At 41.5% G+C, this 15,501-nt stretch overlaps 1 protein-coding gene across 1 annotated transcript; it reads left to right on the forward strand.

The window, feature by feature from the left end:
- Nucleotides 1-8,258: 8,258 nt before the first annotated feature.
- Nucleotides 8,259-14,934, forward strand: rpl28 (ribosomal protein L28). The gene is made up of 5 exons (XM_024381197.2): nt 8,259-8,392; nt 11,545-11,635; nt 11,859-11,982; nt 13,993-14,111; nt 14,801-14,934. Exons 2-5 carry the CDS (start codon nt 11,555-11,557, stop codon nt 14,888-14,890), a joined length of 414 nt encoding a protein of 137 aa, XP_024236965.1. The 5' UTR covers nt 8,259-8,392; nt 11,545-11,554; the 3' UTR covers nt 14,891-14,934.
- The last annotated feature ends 567 nt before the right edge of the window (nt 14,935-15,501 follow it).

A 15,501-nucleotide genomic window follows, 5' to 3' on the forward strand; every position in this document is an offset into this window, starting at 1 on the left:
GTTTAAGTTATCTTGGGTCAAACGTTTCAGGTATTCTTCCACAAGCTTCCCACAATAAGCTGGGTGAATTTTGGCTCCTGACAGAGCTGGTATAACTGAGTCAGGTTTGTGGGCCTCCTTGCTCACACACTCTTTTTCAGTTCTGCCCACGCATTTTCTATTGGATTGAGGTCAGGGCTTTGTGATGGCCACTCCAATACCTTGACTTTGTTGTCCTTAAGCCATTTTGCCACAACTTTGGAAGTATGCTTGGGGTCATTGTCCATTTGGAAGACCCATTTGCGACCAAGCTTTAACTTCCTGACTGATGTCTTGAGATGTTGCTTCAATATATCCACATAATTTTCTTTCCTCATGATGCCTTCTATTTTGTGAAGTGCACCAGTCCCTCCTGCAGCAAAGCACCCCCACAAACAGGATGCTGCCACCCCAATGCTTCACGGTTGGGATGGTGTTCTTCGGCTTGCAAGTGTCCCCCTTTTTCCTCCAAACATAATGATGGTCATTATGGCCAAACAGTTCTATTTTTGTTTCATCAGACCAGAGGACATTTCTCCAAAAATGGGAGTGCAAAGTTGCAAACCGTAGTCTGGCTTTTTTATGGCGATTTTGGAGCAATGGCTTCTTCCTTGCTGAGCGGCCTTTAAGGTTATGTCGATATAGGACTCGTTTTACTGTGGATATAGATACTTCTGTACATGTTTTCTCCAGCATCTTCACAAGGTCCTTTGCTGTTGTACTGGGATTGATTTGCACTTTTTGCACCAAAGTACGTTCATCTCTAGGAGACAGAACGCGTCTCCTTCCTGAGCGGTATGACGGCTGTGTAGTCCTATGGTGTTTATACTTGCGTACTATTGTTTGTACAGATGAACGTGGTACCTTCAGGTGTTTGGAAATTGCTCCCAAGGATGAACCAGACTTGTGGAGGTCTACAATTATCTGAGGTCTTGGCTGGTTACTTTTGATTTTCCCATGATGTCAAGCTAAGATGCACTGTGTTTGAAGGTAGGCCTTGAGGTGCACCTCCAATTGACTCAAATTATGTCAATTAGCCTATCAGAAGCTTCTAAAGCTATGACATCATTTTCTGGAATTTTCCATGCTGTTTAAAAGCACAGTCAACTTAGTGTATGTAAACTTCTGACCCACTGGAATTGGGTCAGACACAGTGAATTATAAGTGAAATAATCTGTCTGTAAACAATTGTTGGAAAAATTACTTGTGTCATGCACAAAGTAGATGTTCTAACCAACTTGCCAAAACTATAGTTTGTTAACAATAAATTTGTGGAGTGGTTGAAAAACGAGTTTTAATGACTCCAACCTAAGTGTATGTAAACTTCCGACAACTGCAGGACTTGCATCCTTGGCACAATAAAGTGATATTATATTCTCCTCAATCCATAGGCTTCATTAATGTCATTCCAACTGTTTTGACGTCGATACAACAGGCTATGATAGCAGAGGTTCATAGCTAGGTTCTGAACTAATATTTATACCAAACGTTTTAGGGTCCAAACACAGATTGGCTACATAGCTAGCTACACATCCATAGGCATACAGGTATTTTATCCTCCACTGCACAATAAGCAAGAAAATAGTTAGCTAGCTACGTTACTTCAGCTGCATTGCATGGGAAAAATCAGCAAGGCAAACTTACAAAATTGTACATTCAATTTGCAGTAAATGCTTTAACTAGCTTGATTCTTTACAGCAGTTTCACAAGACGACAGCTGGTTCTCTCATGAGTCCCTAAAACATTAAACACTACTTACAATTTCGTACTCATATCACAACACCCATAAAGCCAGCTATCTGGTGTCGGGGCAGAATCAGAAATCTTTAGGTAACATTTATAGATAGGATGTTTTATTTTCATAATATGCTTGTGAGATACTTGTAATTTAGAATGTATCTTTTTGTACTATAGTGTTGGCCGTTTGCAGTTATCATTTCTCTGTCAGGGCTCAGTTACTTGGGCCCCAGAAAGGGGAAAGGTCAAGCTTGTCTTCATATGTAAACATATCTTTTAAACCATGTGAAGGGATGATTGAGGGGGAACCAATTATCTCTTGGCTCCACAATATCTGTGTGCCAGTCACTTCCTACTTTTCCCATCGGGAAGAGGAGGATGGCAGTGTCTGGAACCATTCTATGTTCCCTCTCTGGTTGCCCCTATCTTGACCTAGAGGCTCACTTTCCTCTCCGTGAGCTTGTCCAGGATGGGTTGTATTTGGGATGGGAGTGTCTAAAATGACAATTGATATATACCATTGGATGAGGTAATGTCTTGGTACTATTTTGTACCAAGAATGAGATAAGAGCTTCGTTTAGGAGACCAAACTGAACAATAATTTATAGCCAATGCTGTCTGGCTATGTGTGTCTTTGCTATAAAGGATCTCAGTTGCAATATGTAAGCACTCTCAGAGAATTCATTTATAGACACTGAATTGATCTGAGAGTCACAGGGCTATGGTGAAGCTCATATAATTAAAGATGGACTTTATGATAACTCTGACTTGTGTGTGGTTTGCTCTCTTGTGATTTGGTAATACAGGAAATTTCCACGACCCTGGCTTATGTTAACTTTATGACAAACAAATAGGCAGAATCGTTTGTCTCTACATTAGCAGCGACCCTTCATTCAGGGCTTGCCTGTTTTGCTTGTTATTTTGGCATTAATACATGTCACATGTCAGTTTTCAAACAATGAAAAAATATATATAATGGCATTGAGTTAATAAAGCTGCATACAAACATGGTCTCTTTTTGCTTTATTGAGTAAGGCAGCTCCAAATTGGAGGTGTTTCAACCTAGCTCAGTGCTTTCTGTCGTGGTGGGGCTAGTCAGCAGAAAATACAGAGCGTTGTGCCCGATTAGCTCAGTTTTCTGTCACTCATGGGACAGTACGTCATCCCCAATTCTAAGGTTAGAGCTCAAAAAATGTTGCCCCTTGAGCTCTGCCATAGTGTTATATTAGATGTGCCCATCAAAGAAGGCTCAAGGTCATTGGCCACAGATAGAATGACATCAAACCACATATCTACAGTAGTTTTGATTGGATTTACTTTCAAAGTCTTAGCTAGCAGTCATCATCAGTTGTCATCAAGTCGACAAATCGGGCAAATCCTTTTTAATCCTGGTTATATGAATATAAATACTGAAGAGAAACTATAGATAAAACATATCGGTGTCCAATGGCCATTGTACATAAAGATTACACAACAAGTTGGAAATCGCAAATTCAACAATGAGTTGTTTGGAAGGAATCAGTGGCTAACTGCAAGCATCACAAAGAAACTACTAATGTTAGCCTGCTATTCAATGGAGTGGCTGTGTTGCCCCCGTATTGCCTCTTATCCGCTTGTCATCCCCTTATGTCATAACTTTTACATCTAAATTGTCAGTGGAAGCCACAATTGTTTAAGCAAGTTTGCCAAATCAGCTATGTTTTTTTTTAAAGGCAGTAAATGAGGCTGAATGAACTGTTTCGCTGCCAGACAAGTCTTCCCTGAAAGCCAGGTTTAGCAGTGGTAAGGTGTTGGGACTCTGCTGTTGGACAGTTTTATGTAGGCCCTAACAGTTTGTGGGCACCGTTTGTCGCCGTTTAGTGGCTTTGCTGGCACGCGTCCCACATATTATTTTTTTTGCCCCACCAAGATGTACATGCTAAAATCGCAGCTGCTCCACATTAAGTAACATATTCATCTCAACTGTACATTTTTTCCATGACTCGTTATGACATAACTTACATTTGCTTCCATCATAGTATTTTTGTCATCCTTCTTAGCTGAAGAAAGTCACCAGCGATGGGTCGCATTGTGTCAAATTCGTCATGGGACGATATGACCACTCGATATGATTGGTCATTGCCCAGCGGTCGCCGCTGGTGGTTTCCATAAAGTTGGGAAATGCTGAACTTTTTCACCGCCTCCCACGCCACGTTCGCACCACCCAAAGGTCCACTGCCCTCTCCGCTTCTCACCTCTTTCCTTCCATTGAAAATGAATGGGAAGTGGTGTTTCACCAGTAGTGTACACGGGCCGTAACGTCAGATACACACACAGCTTTTACTTTGAGAACAGCTTGCACATGTATCTTGTTTCAGCCTCTCCTCTCTACGCCCACACAGTCTCTGTTCATTAATTCAATCTTGTGGACGACATAAGAAACATTTATTAATGCAGTCGAAATGATTATCCGTCTTAGTTGTTTAAGCTTGCATATTGATTGAACGAACCGCACACGGATCCAATAACTAGTAAAACAGTTCCGTTGTCATAATCAAACATGTTCCCACAACGTTGATACCTACTTGACTGAATGAATATTTGCTTTATTAGATTTAGCTATTAGTGTAACGGGTTTCTTCTTCCTCCTCTGAGGAGGAGTAGGAGAGATCGGACTGTGCAGCGTGGTAAGTGTCCATTTTAGTTTATTAAACTGAACAGTAAAGAATACAAAATAACAAAGTGAATGCTACAAACCGAACCAGTCCTGAAATGTGAAACAAACATTACAACAGGAAACAAACACCCACGAAACACAAGTGGAAAAAGGCTCCCTAAGTATGATTCTCAATCAGAGACAACTAACGACACCTGCCTCTGATTGAGAACCATACCAGGCCAAACTCAAAACACAACATAGAAAAACGAACATAGACAACCCACCCAACTCACGCCCTGACCATACTAAAACAAAGACATAACAAAAGAACTAAGGTCAGAACGTGACAATTAGCTATCTTTTTCAATATTAGTTTAAGCCTAAAATGTAATAAATATTACTAGCCATTGGATCCATGTGCAGTTTGTTCAATCAATAATGCAAACTAAACAGAGGCGATGACATAAGAGACAAATGACAAAGCTCTGTCAAATAGTGTCCCTTCTTCTTCTATGGTATAATGGCGTTCGCAACAATTTGATGTGCTTCTGCCACCTACTGTGCGGGTGAATAATAAGTATCACAAAAAAGGTAATAATGTGGGTAAAAATAAATCAAATATCATACAAACTATAAAAAAAGAAAGAAATTAACTAAACAAAAAATCAACCTGCTTTCCCATAAAAAAATTAATTCTAATCAGGTTCTTACATCAGGTCAACACTATACTTCTCCCATCTGCAAACATGTCACACGTGACCATATATTTGGCAATTCCCACACTGTAATGGTTTGGACTCAAATGCTCTCACCGCATGTATACCTCACATATCCAAGCAGCGTCTCCTCAAACAACAATAATATCGATAGGCTTTTCTCCTTCCTTCCATTTACCATACGGGTCAGGAGACGTGCACTGACCACTCCTGGGATTTTCTGACTAAGGTACTCGTCATCTACAGTGCCTTCCAAAAGTATTCAGACCGCTTGACGTTTTCCAATTTTTTCCCCCACATGTTAGGTTAGAGCCTTATTCTAAAATGTATTCAAATAGTTTTTTCCCCCTCATCAATCTACACATACAACACCCCATAATGACAAAGCAAAAACAGGTCTTTAGAATGTTTTGATAATTTATATTTAAAAAATAATAAAATATCACATTTACATAAGTATTCAGACCCTCTACTCAGTACTTTATTGAAGCACCTTTGGCTGCGCTTTACATCCTCCAATCTACTTGGGTATGACGCTACAAGCTTGGCACACCTGTATTTGGGCAGTTTCTCCCATTCTTCTCTGCAGATCCTCAAGCTCTGTGAGGTTAGATGGGGCTTGTTGCTGCAGAGCTATTTTCAGGTCTCTCCAGAGATGTTCGATCAGGTTCAAGTCCAGGCTCTGGCTAGTCCACTCAAGGACATTCAGAGACTTGTCCCAAAGCCACTCCTGCGTTGTCTTGGCTGTGTGCTTAGGGTTGTTGTTGGAAGGTGAACCTTCGCCCCCAGTCTGAGGTCCTGAGCGCTCTGGAGCAGAATTTCAACAAGGATCTCTCTGTACTCTACTCCGTTAATGTTTGCCTCGATCCTGACTAGACTCCCAGTCCCCGCCGCTGAAAAACATCCACACAGCATGATACTGCCACCACCATGCTTCACCCTCGGGATGGTGGTAGGTTTCCTCCTGACATGATGCTTGGCATTCAGGCCAAAGAGTTCAATCTTGGTTTCACCAGACCAAAGAATCTTGTTTCTCATGGTCTGAGAGTCTATAGGTGTCTTTTGGCAAACTCCAAGCGGGTTGTCATGTGCCTTTTACTGAGGAGTGACTTCCATTGTGATGTGATAAGGTTGGACCCAGGTGTAGAGAAGAGACCAGATAAGGAATCAATGGTTAAGGAAAAACATAATACTTTACTGAGAAACGGTTGCCGCAGGATCACAGTACATTTTCGGGGAAAAACACAACCCCTCCACTCCACTCCACTCCACTCCACTATGTCTCAAAACTCACTGAGGAAACGACGGGACACAGTGAACAATTCAAGCTTCTGCAAAGGACCACAGAAAACACCTATTTTAACAGGGGCACAATTATTAAATAATAAGACACACCTGATCCAATAAAAATCTCTAGGGCGGTCTCTGGTGCCAGGAGGAACCCTGACATCCGTCTGGCCACTCTACCATAAAGGCCTGATTGGTGGTGCTGCAGAGATGGTTGTCCTTCTGGAAGGTTCCATCTCCACAGAGGAACTCTAGAGCTCTGTCAGAGTGACCATTGGATTCTTGGTCACCTCCCTGGCCAAGGCCCTTCTCCCCCGATTACTCAGTTTGGCCCGGCATCCAGCTCTGGGAAGAATCTTGGTGGTTCCCAACTTCTTCCATTTAAGAATGATGGAGGCCACTGTGTTCTTGGGGATCTTCAATGCTGCAGACATTTTTTGGTACCCTTCCCCAGATCTGTTCCTCGACACAATCCTGTCTCTGAGCTCTAAGGACAATTCCTTCAACCTCGTGGCTTAGTTTTTGCTCTGACATGGACCGTCAACTGTGGGATATTTTATAGAAAGGTGTGTGCCTTTTTCCAAATCATGTCTAATCAATTGAATTTACCACAGGTGGACTCTAATCAAGTTGTAGAGGCATCTCATGGATGATAAATGGAAACGGGATGCACCTGAGCTCAATTTCAAGTCTCAAAGCAAAGGGTCTGAATACTTATGTAAATGAGGCATTTCTTTTTTAAATACATTTGCAAACATTTCTAAAAACCTGTTTTCACTGTCATTATGCGATATTGTGATTAGATTGCTGAGGATTTAAAAAAAATGTAATCCATTTTAGAAAAAGGCTATAATGTGACAAAATTTGGAAAAAGTCAAGGGGTCTGTATATACAATGAGATTCCAGCTATAACTCCTTTGCCAAAAACACAGTCCAATAAGAAATGCATTATTGGACCAGTCCTTGTCTTCTACTACAACTTTTGCTGGTGTTGTTCCATTGTTTGATTTCACTATTTTCCATTTATCGTCACACACTTCACTGGCCGCTCTTTCAGAATCAAGCAGTCACCATTTTCCTCTCTCCAGATTCAGACCAATAGTGTCCCTCCAACAAATATTTGAATAACTAGTGAAGTGTAGTGTAAAATAAAATATTTCATTTAAATATTCAAACATTAAGATCATTATAAAAACACATTTGAGTTAAATAATGGCAATTTTCTGACTTTGTTTCATCTTCTGATTTTCACTCGATAAATGCGGATTTCAACGTGCAGGCACAGGTTTCTAAACCTGTTTGCACTAGTTACCACAGCCACAAGTATATATCATGAAAACCAAATTGTGCTTTTGGCCTTAATTTAAGGTTAGGGTTAGGCATAAAGTTAGCAGTGTGGTTGAGGTTAGGGTTAGGTTTAAAACCAGATTTTAAGAAGAGAAATTGCAGAAATGGGCGGCTTTAGGACTTTGCGACTGTGGTAACTAGTGACGACATTTCTAAACGCAGAGGCGCAACATCGCGGGACTTCTGGAAAGCTTGCGAAACTGAAACATACCAAGTAGACCAGGCCGGGGTTTGAGAAGTCAATGAGAGAAGTGAAAAATTATTATATTATTGGTTACTTTTCTGTAAATCAAAATACACAACCTAGATTCGAGGCAATGTCTTAAGTAGTTGAACATGTTTATTACTCCAATCTCGTGAAAGTGACAAACTGACACGTTTTCATTTTCGTCAAAACAACTTTATATCGAAGGAGTGTATTTGACGGTTTGCACATGCGCAGTACGGCTGGAGACTACCTTTAGACCCATTGATGTGTTACTGCGCATGAGCTTAACTAGCCAACGTCACCATGACATCGCCGACAAGCGTTATCCGAGATTTCAGTTTCTGCCTATCTTTATAGTGTACTGTCTTTGGTGCAATGATGTATCAAATAGTCAATGTAATCCGGTTTCCGCCCTTTTCTTTCCTCTTCCTCCTCCGAAAGGTAACGTGGTCTCTTCATGTGCTAGTCGTCGTATGCAAAAGTTAAATTTTTGACCGGTCTGTTGTTTAGATTGCTAATCGTTTAACAACATAACTTACATTTTTATTACATAGGTGTGATATTGTTTGTACCGATAATTTGACCGAATGTTGAATATAAATACTTCATATCTGTCATTCTGCTGCTAGGCCCAACTCGGTCTGCTATGCTAGCTGGCGAGGTTCAGCCTATGCAAGAAACCGGGTCTTCGCTCTTCGTCCTCATTTGTAGTCTGGTTTAGCTAATGTTACTATCAATTTGATCAATTGTTGGCATGGTAATGCATTCATTTATGTATTTAATCGGAAAGGGTTTGACAATAACATGTTAAGTCCCCACGCCACTGAAACGTGGTCATTTAATTTATCTAACGTTAGATGGCTAGCTACTGTAGCTTCCTACCCTATTAATCAAAGTTAAAAGCCCGTTTTACATCACAGATGTCAAAATGCTACACAGAAACCCAGCCTAACACCCCAAACAGCAAGCAATGCAGATATAAAATTGTGCTTATTTAACCTTTATTTATCTAAGCAAGTTAGTTAAGAACAAATTCGTATTTACAACAATGACGGCCTACCAAAGGCAAAAGGCCTCCTATGGGGGCTGGGATAAAACATGTGTGTGTATATACACTGCTCAAAATAATAAAGGGAACACTTAAACAACACAATGTTACAGAAATCAAACAATCAACACTGATTGACAAATTTCACATGCTGTTGTGCAAATGGATTAGACAACAGGTGGAAATGATAGGCAATAAGCAAGGCACCCCCAATAAAGGAGTGGTTCTGCAGGTGGTAACCACAGACCGACCACTTCTCAGTTCCTATGCTTCCTGGCTGATGTTTTGGTCACTTTTGAATGCTGGCGGTGCTTTCACTCTAGTGGTAGCATGAGACTGAGTCTACAAACCACACAAGTGGCTCAGGTAGTGCAGCTCATCCAGGATGGCACATCAATGTGAGCTGTGGCAAGAAGGTTTGCTGTGTCCAGTCAGCATGGAGTGTCCAGAGACATGGCCAGTACATCAGGAGATGTGGAGGAGGCCGTAGGAGGCCAACAACCCAGCAGCGGGACCGCTACCTCCGCCTTTGTGCAAGGAGGAGCACTGCCAGAGCCCTGCAAAATGACCTCCAGCAGGCCACAAATGTGCATGTGTCTGCTCAAACGGTCAGAAAAAGACTCCATGAGGGTGGCATGAGGGCCCGACGTCCACAGGTGGGGGTTGTGCTTACAGCCCAACACCGTGCAGGACGTTTGGCATTTGCCGGAGAACACCAAGATTGGCAAATTCGCCACTGGCGCCCTGTGCTCTTCACAGATGAAAGCAGTTTCACACTGAACACGTGACAGTCTGGAGATGCCGTGGAGAACGTTCTGCTTCCTGCAACATCCTCCAGCATGACCGGTTTGGCGGTGGGTCAATCATGGTGTGGGGTTGCATTTCTTTGGGGGGCAGCACAGCCCATGTGCTCGCCAGAGGTAGCCTGACTGCCATTAGGTACCGAGATGAGATCCTCAGACCCCTTGTGAGACCATATACTGGTGCAGTTGGCCCTGGGTTCCTCCTAATGCTAGACCTCATGTGGCTGGAGTGTGTCAGCAGTTCCTGCAAGATGAAGGCATTGATGCTATGGACTGGCCCGCCCGTTCCCACGTTGCACCACAGACTGTCCAGTAGTTGGCAGATGCTTTAGTCCAGGTCTGGGAGGAGATCCCTCACGAGACCTTCTGCCACCTCATCAGGAGCATGCCCAGGCGTTGTAGGGAGTTCATACAGGCACGTTGAGGCCACACACTACTGAGCCTCATTTTGACTTGTTTTAAGGACATTACATCAAAGTTGGATCAGCCTGTAGTGTGGTTTTCCACTTTAATTTGAAGTGTGACTCCAAATCCAGACCTCCATGGGTTGATAAATTTGATTTCCATTGATAATTTGATATTTTTTTTGTCAGCACATTCAACTATGTAAAGAAAAAAAGTATTTAATAAGAATATTATATTCATTCAGATCTAGGATGTGTTATTTTAGTGTTCCCTTTATTTTGTGAACAGTAAATGTGTGTGTGTATGTATGTATATGTGTGTATATATATATATATATATATATACACACATATATATATATATATATATATATATATATATACATATGACAAAAAATATACATCACGACAAGAGACCACAACATAGCAAAAAGCAGCAACACATGACCACAACATAGCAAGACAGCACCACATGACAATACAGCATGGTAGCAACAACATGAGCACAAAACATGGTATAGCACAAAACATGGTACAAACATTATTGGGCACAGGGACAACAATACTCACGCAAAGCAGCTACAACTGTCAGTAAGGATGTCCATGATTGCTATAAAATTGTCCAGTTTGAGTGTGTGTTGCGACCCAGGGTGTGCTTTGGGGACCTTTAACAGAATGTGACCGGCAGAACGGGTGTTGTATGTGGAGGATGAGGGCTGCAGTAGATATCTCAGATAGGGTGGAGTGAGGCCTAAGAGGGTTTTATAAATAAGCATCATCCAGTGAGTCTTGCGACGGGTATACAGAGGTTTATACAGAGAGATGTGTCCTAGTTTGGCAAATCTGGGGTGAAAGAGGACCCTTACCCGCAGATCTATAAATTGTGTCTCTGTAATCTAGCATGGGTAAACCAAGTGGGGTGAAAGAGGAGCTAGATTTAACTTTAGCCTGCAGCTTTGATATGTGCTGAGAGAAGGACGGTATACCGTCAGTATACAGTATATAGTCCCAAGTACTTGAATGAGGTGACTCCCTCGAGCTGTAAACCCTCAGAGGTAGTAATAACACCTGTGAGGAAGCACAGAGGCTAGGAAAAACTTGCTAGCCATTTAGTAAATTCAATTTACTTCAGTTTGCCAACGTGGATGGTAAGTTAGGTGCATTTTTGAAAACTACAGGAAATGGGACTCCAACCTGTCCTGTAAAATTGCTGTTTTATAGCCTGGTTTTTAGCAAACATTAGAACAAGTACTGAGTAAGCTAATGTTAGTTTTTGGGGGAACATGTGTCTTTGGTTACTGTTATTTAACTTCTATTGACGCTTCTTGTCTGCCCCAGGTTTGTCAACATGTCGTCTCATCTGCAGTGGATGGTCATTAGGAACTGCTCCAGCTTCCTCATCAAGAGGAATGGACAGACCTACAGTACCGTGAGTACAACTGACAGATGGTCCTAGTAAGAGTAAACCATCATACCTGGTGGATCAATAAGTAGATCATGCATGCAGTCACATGCTCTTTGAGTGTGTTGATATCTTGGGAATGTGTCTATGGTCTGAATGTACATGATTGACCATGCAGGGTCTTGTTGCATGATTTGTCCTTGCTGATTTAAGATTTGTTAGTCAAATGTATTTCTCATTTGTTTACCAGGAGCCCAACAACCTGAAGTCCAAGAACTCTTTCCGTTTCAACGGCCTAGTGCACAGAAAGACTGTTGGTGTTCAGCCTGCAGCTGATGGCAAGGGTGTGGTTATCGTGCTGAAGAAGCGCGCAGGTAAACATGGTTGTCCAAAATACCAATGATAGATATTTTTAAGTCCTTTATATGACGTGGTCTCGGTTTCAGGTGCGTAGGAGTCAAATTTAGGATACTGGAAGAAATGGGAGACCTGTTGGAAGTTTTGGATTTATCCCTTTGAGGCTTGAATACAAAACTAAAGATGTTTATTTAAACCTCATAGTGGCCAAAAGTTTATAGTGCATTAAAGTGTGTAAATAAAATATGAAAACCAAACGTTTTGGCATCAAGCAATCATTAGTGTGAAATGGCTGGCACACCCTCCTGGCTTCTATTTCAAGGATGTGTCACATGATCAAGCAAGAAAATTCACAAGATGTATGTCAGTACGTAGTACAATGGAATACATGATCTACATTATTCAGTGTTTTCCACAAGTACATGGAATAGCCAGTCAGATGGAAAAAGTAGCCGGGGGGTGCTTAGAATTGTTTTGCCGGAGGAGCTCTATTTTGGTGGCCTCTGGTACATTCTAATGCCTTGATTCCATCCAAAATACCCACAATTATTGAATACTTTATTGAATTTACCACCCAGATTTGAAAAATGTGTTGCGGTATTGTGTAGAAAGACTAGACTTACAATTTTAATTGCTGAAAATTGGAGATGTGCTTCTCCTTTCATGAATGATTCGATACATGTATAGATGCATGGGCTCTGATATGATACAGGAACGATACGTTTTATTTGGAACAATTCGGTTTCACTAGGGGCATGAATTGATGAGATGCAATTCAAAAACGAATGTTTTTACATTAACATTCATTTTCCATTTAAAATGAATTTCTGCTGATGGGAGCTTAGGAGCTGGGCCTCTAAGCTGGATCTTTCAGATGATTTATCTAAGCTGAGTGGCCCTGTGTCAGTTAATGGTTTGGGTGTAGGCATGTGAGCTGAGCCATAGGGCAGACTGGGAATCTACCACCCCACTGTCAGATTGGAATTAGTTAGAATTTGTTTTTGCGCAATATTCTAAATGCCTGTATCGCAGAATTAAGGTATTTTTGTTTTTGAGCATTTATGTCTAATTTTTCTCATGTTGACATTTTGGTCTGGTCACGTTCACACCTTCCCATTTACATCAGAGATCTGTATATAATGACTAGGATGCTCACGTCTCTACCCTAACAATGGGATTTGTTGTCCCTTAGGCGGGAGGGCAGACAACAAGCTTGGGTTCAAAATAAGTGCATAGAAACACATTGGGATTATTTTGGACCGATTTTGGCGAGAGTGAAACTCTCGTCTCCCAAGCCCCTCCCCCTACCACTCACAACAACAAAGATGAGATCACATCTTCCTCTCTGACAAAGGGTTTCAACTTGCTATTTACATTTGAGGTTTGGTCCAACAGAATCGGTCATATGGACACCGTAACACATGGAGACATTATTTTACTATAATAGAGAAGTTAACTTTTCATACCCTGTTAGTTTCAACTCAAATTCCAAGCAGGACAGACACTACGAACACAGATGTACCAATGAACATTCATTCTGGAAAATGAATGCTCAGTTTGTCGCGCGTGCATTACGGTACAACGTATCGCTAGCAGTATTTTATTCAAGAATGTTATACTAGCTGTTTAGTCTGTTTTATAAATGTGAAGTACAGTATGTGTAATCATCTTTGAAATGGAAGCCAGGTGTGTGTGCTGACCTTTTTACACTGATGGTGTGATGCCGAAACATTTGTTTCGATTTTCACCCCTCCATAATAACAACCAGGAAATGCAAGAACAGTTCACATACCTGTATGTGGTGATGCATTGATACATGTTATGATAATCCACCTCAGGCGTAAATCACCTTAGCAAAGTTGTCTTGCTGCGTCGTGTTGTTGTAAAGATATTAGGTAGCTGTTGTGCCTGTGATCCACGTTCATGTGGATCTAACCGCTCATGGCTCATTGCTTTAAGTCAGAGCTTACTCAGAGAATTGAGGGAGCTTGGTCATGTTAATGATACCTTTTCTTGTTATTGCTCAGGCCAGCGCAAGCCTGCCACTTCATATGAGAAGATCACCATCAACAAGAACTCCCGCGCCACTCTGAGCAGCCTGAGGCACATCATCCGCAAGAACAACTACAGGAAGGACCTGCGCATGGTGAGCCCTCTATCTACTAAACCTCATGTTTTTCTATTGGTCCTTGGGACCAACAGGGTGTAGTGGCTTTTGTTCCAGCCCAGCACTATATGTTGAATCGGGTGTGTTAGCGCTGGGTTGGAACGAAAGCCTGTATATCTTGTGGGATTCAGGAGTAGGATTGCAGACTGCTGTAGTGCTATCCAAGCTTACAGCCGAGACATTGAGTATCTATCTCATTGACGGTGAACTTTTTTATTTTTCTGACATGGGATTAATCCTGGCCCTGGACTTAAGTATGTTCAATGGCAGTTACCGAATGAAATGTTTTTTTTTTAGTCTAGCTGTAGGCTTAATCAGTGTCCAGGAAACTGGCCCTTGCTGCTATAGACCTTGAATAAACCAATAGGGCTTAAGGTTGTATGATGGATTAATGGTTAGACCCTAAGCAGGTAAAGCACAAGTGTCAAACTCATTCCACAGAGGGCTGAGTGGCTGCAGGTTTTTGCACCTCCCTTGTACTTGATTGATGAATTAAGGTCACTAGTAAAGAACTCGCCACGCCTAGTTGTCTAGGACTTAATTGAAAGGAAAAAACTAACTTGCAGACACTATGCCCTACATGGAATGAGTTTGACACCTTGAGGTAAAGATCGATCTCAGTCTAACATCTTGAGTCATTAGTTGAGTGGTGTGCTTTGTTTTCCTAGGCTGCGCTGCGTCGTGCCAGCGCCATCCTGATGAGCCAGAAGCCTGTGGTGGTAAAGAAAAGGCGTTCCAAGGCTGCCAAAACCGCATAAATAGTTGAAAAATTACGACAAATAAAAACATTTTTTGAAAAACACTACCCTGTCGTGTCTTAAATGTTTTATATTTTAATAAGAATAAAGCGCAATGTGTTTAGCACATTTGTAAGCTAGATAACTTTGCTAGCTAAACAGAAAAAGCTAAGCTACTTTAATTTGCCACGTTACAAGCTGGGCAATAATTGGATATACTAAATAGAGCTGCAAACCCAACCTGACAATGACAATAAGCTAATTGTGTTTTAAGTGTGGAGTCAATCGAGGGGACTATTTCATAAAGCCATTAGAAGAATGTTGCTGATCTCTATTGCAAATCTCTATTTCGGCTGCTGCTGACAACTGCATGTAAGTTGTTCTGCTACATCATAATTGTCTTTATTTTGGCAGATTAATTAATGCTTATTTCTGATTGACTCATGTTTTAACTACTTTTTTCTTATCTGGAACCGGGGGTGGTGAGAATGGCGCAGAAGCCACCTTTTTGTTCGTTTAATGGATAAAGTTGTATAGTAAGGAAGTCTGCCCACGTCAACTCTGGTGATCATTCAAACAAAAAGATACCCCTCTGGCCACCAGTGCACATTTCCAAACTGTTTGCATACAAC

This window comes from Oncorhynchus tshawytscha, linkage group LG20 (assembly GCF_018296145.1).
Source record: "Oncorhynchus tshawytscha isolate Ot180627B linkage group LG20, Otsh_v2.0, whole genome shotgun sequence".
NCBI lineage: Eukaryota > Metazoa > Chordata > Actinopteri > Salmoniformes > Salmonidae > Oncorhynchus > Oncorhynchus tshawytscha.

Bases quoted from the DNA above. Each gene is read 5' to 3' on its own strand.
- rpl28 (XM_024381197.2), top strand. From the start codon at position 11,555: ATGTCGTCTCATCTGCAGTGGATGGTCATTAGGAACTGCTCCAGCTTC. The intron at 11,983-13,992 runs GTAAACATGGTT...GTTATTGCTCAG, and splicing joins CGTGCTGAAGAAGCGCGCAG to GCCAGCGCAAGCCTGCCACT. The intron at 14,112-14,800 runs GTGAGCCCTCTA...TTGTTTTCCTAG, and splicing joins ACAGGAAGGACCTGCGCATG to GCTGCGCTGCGTCGTGCCAG.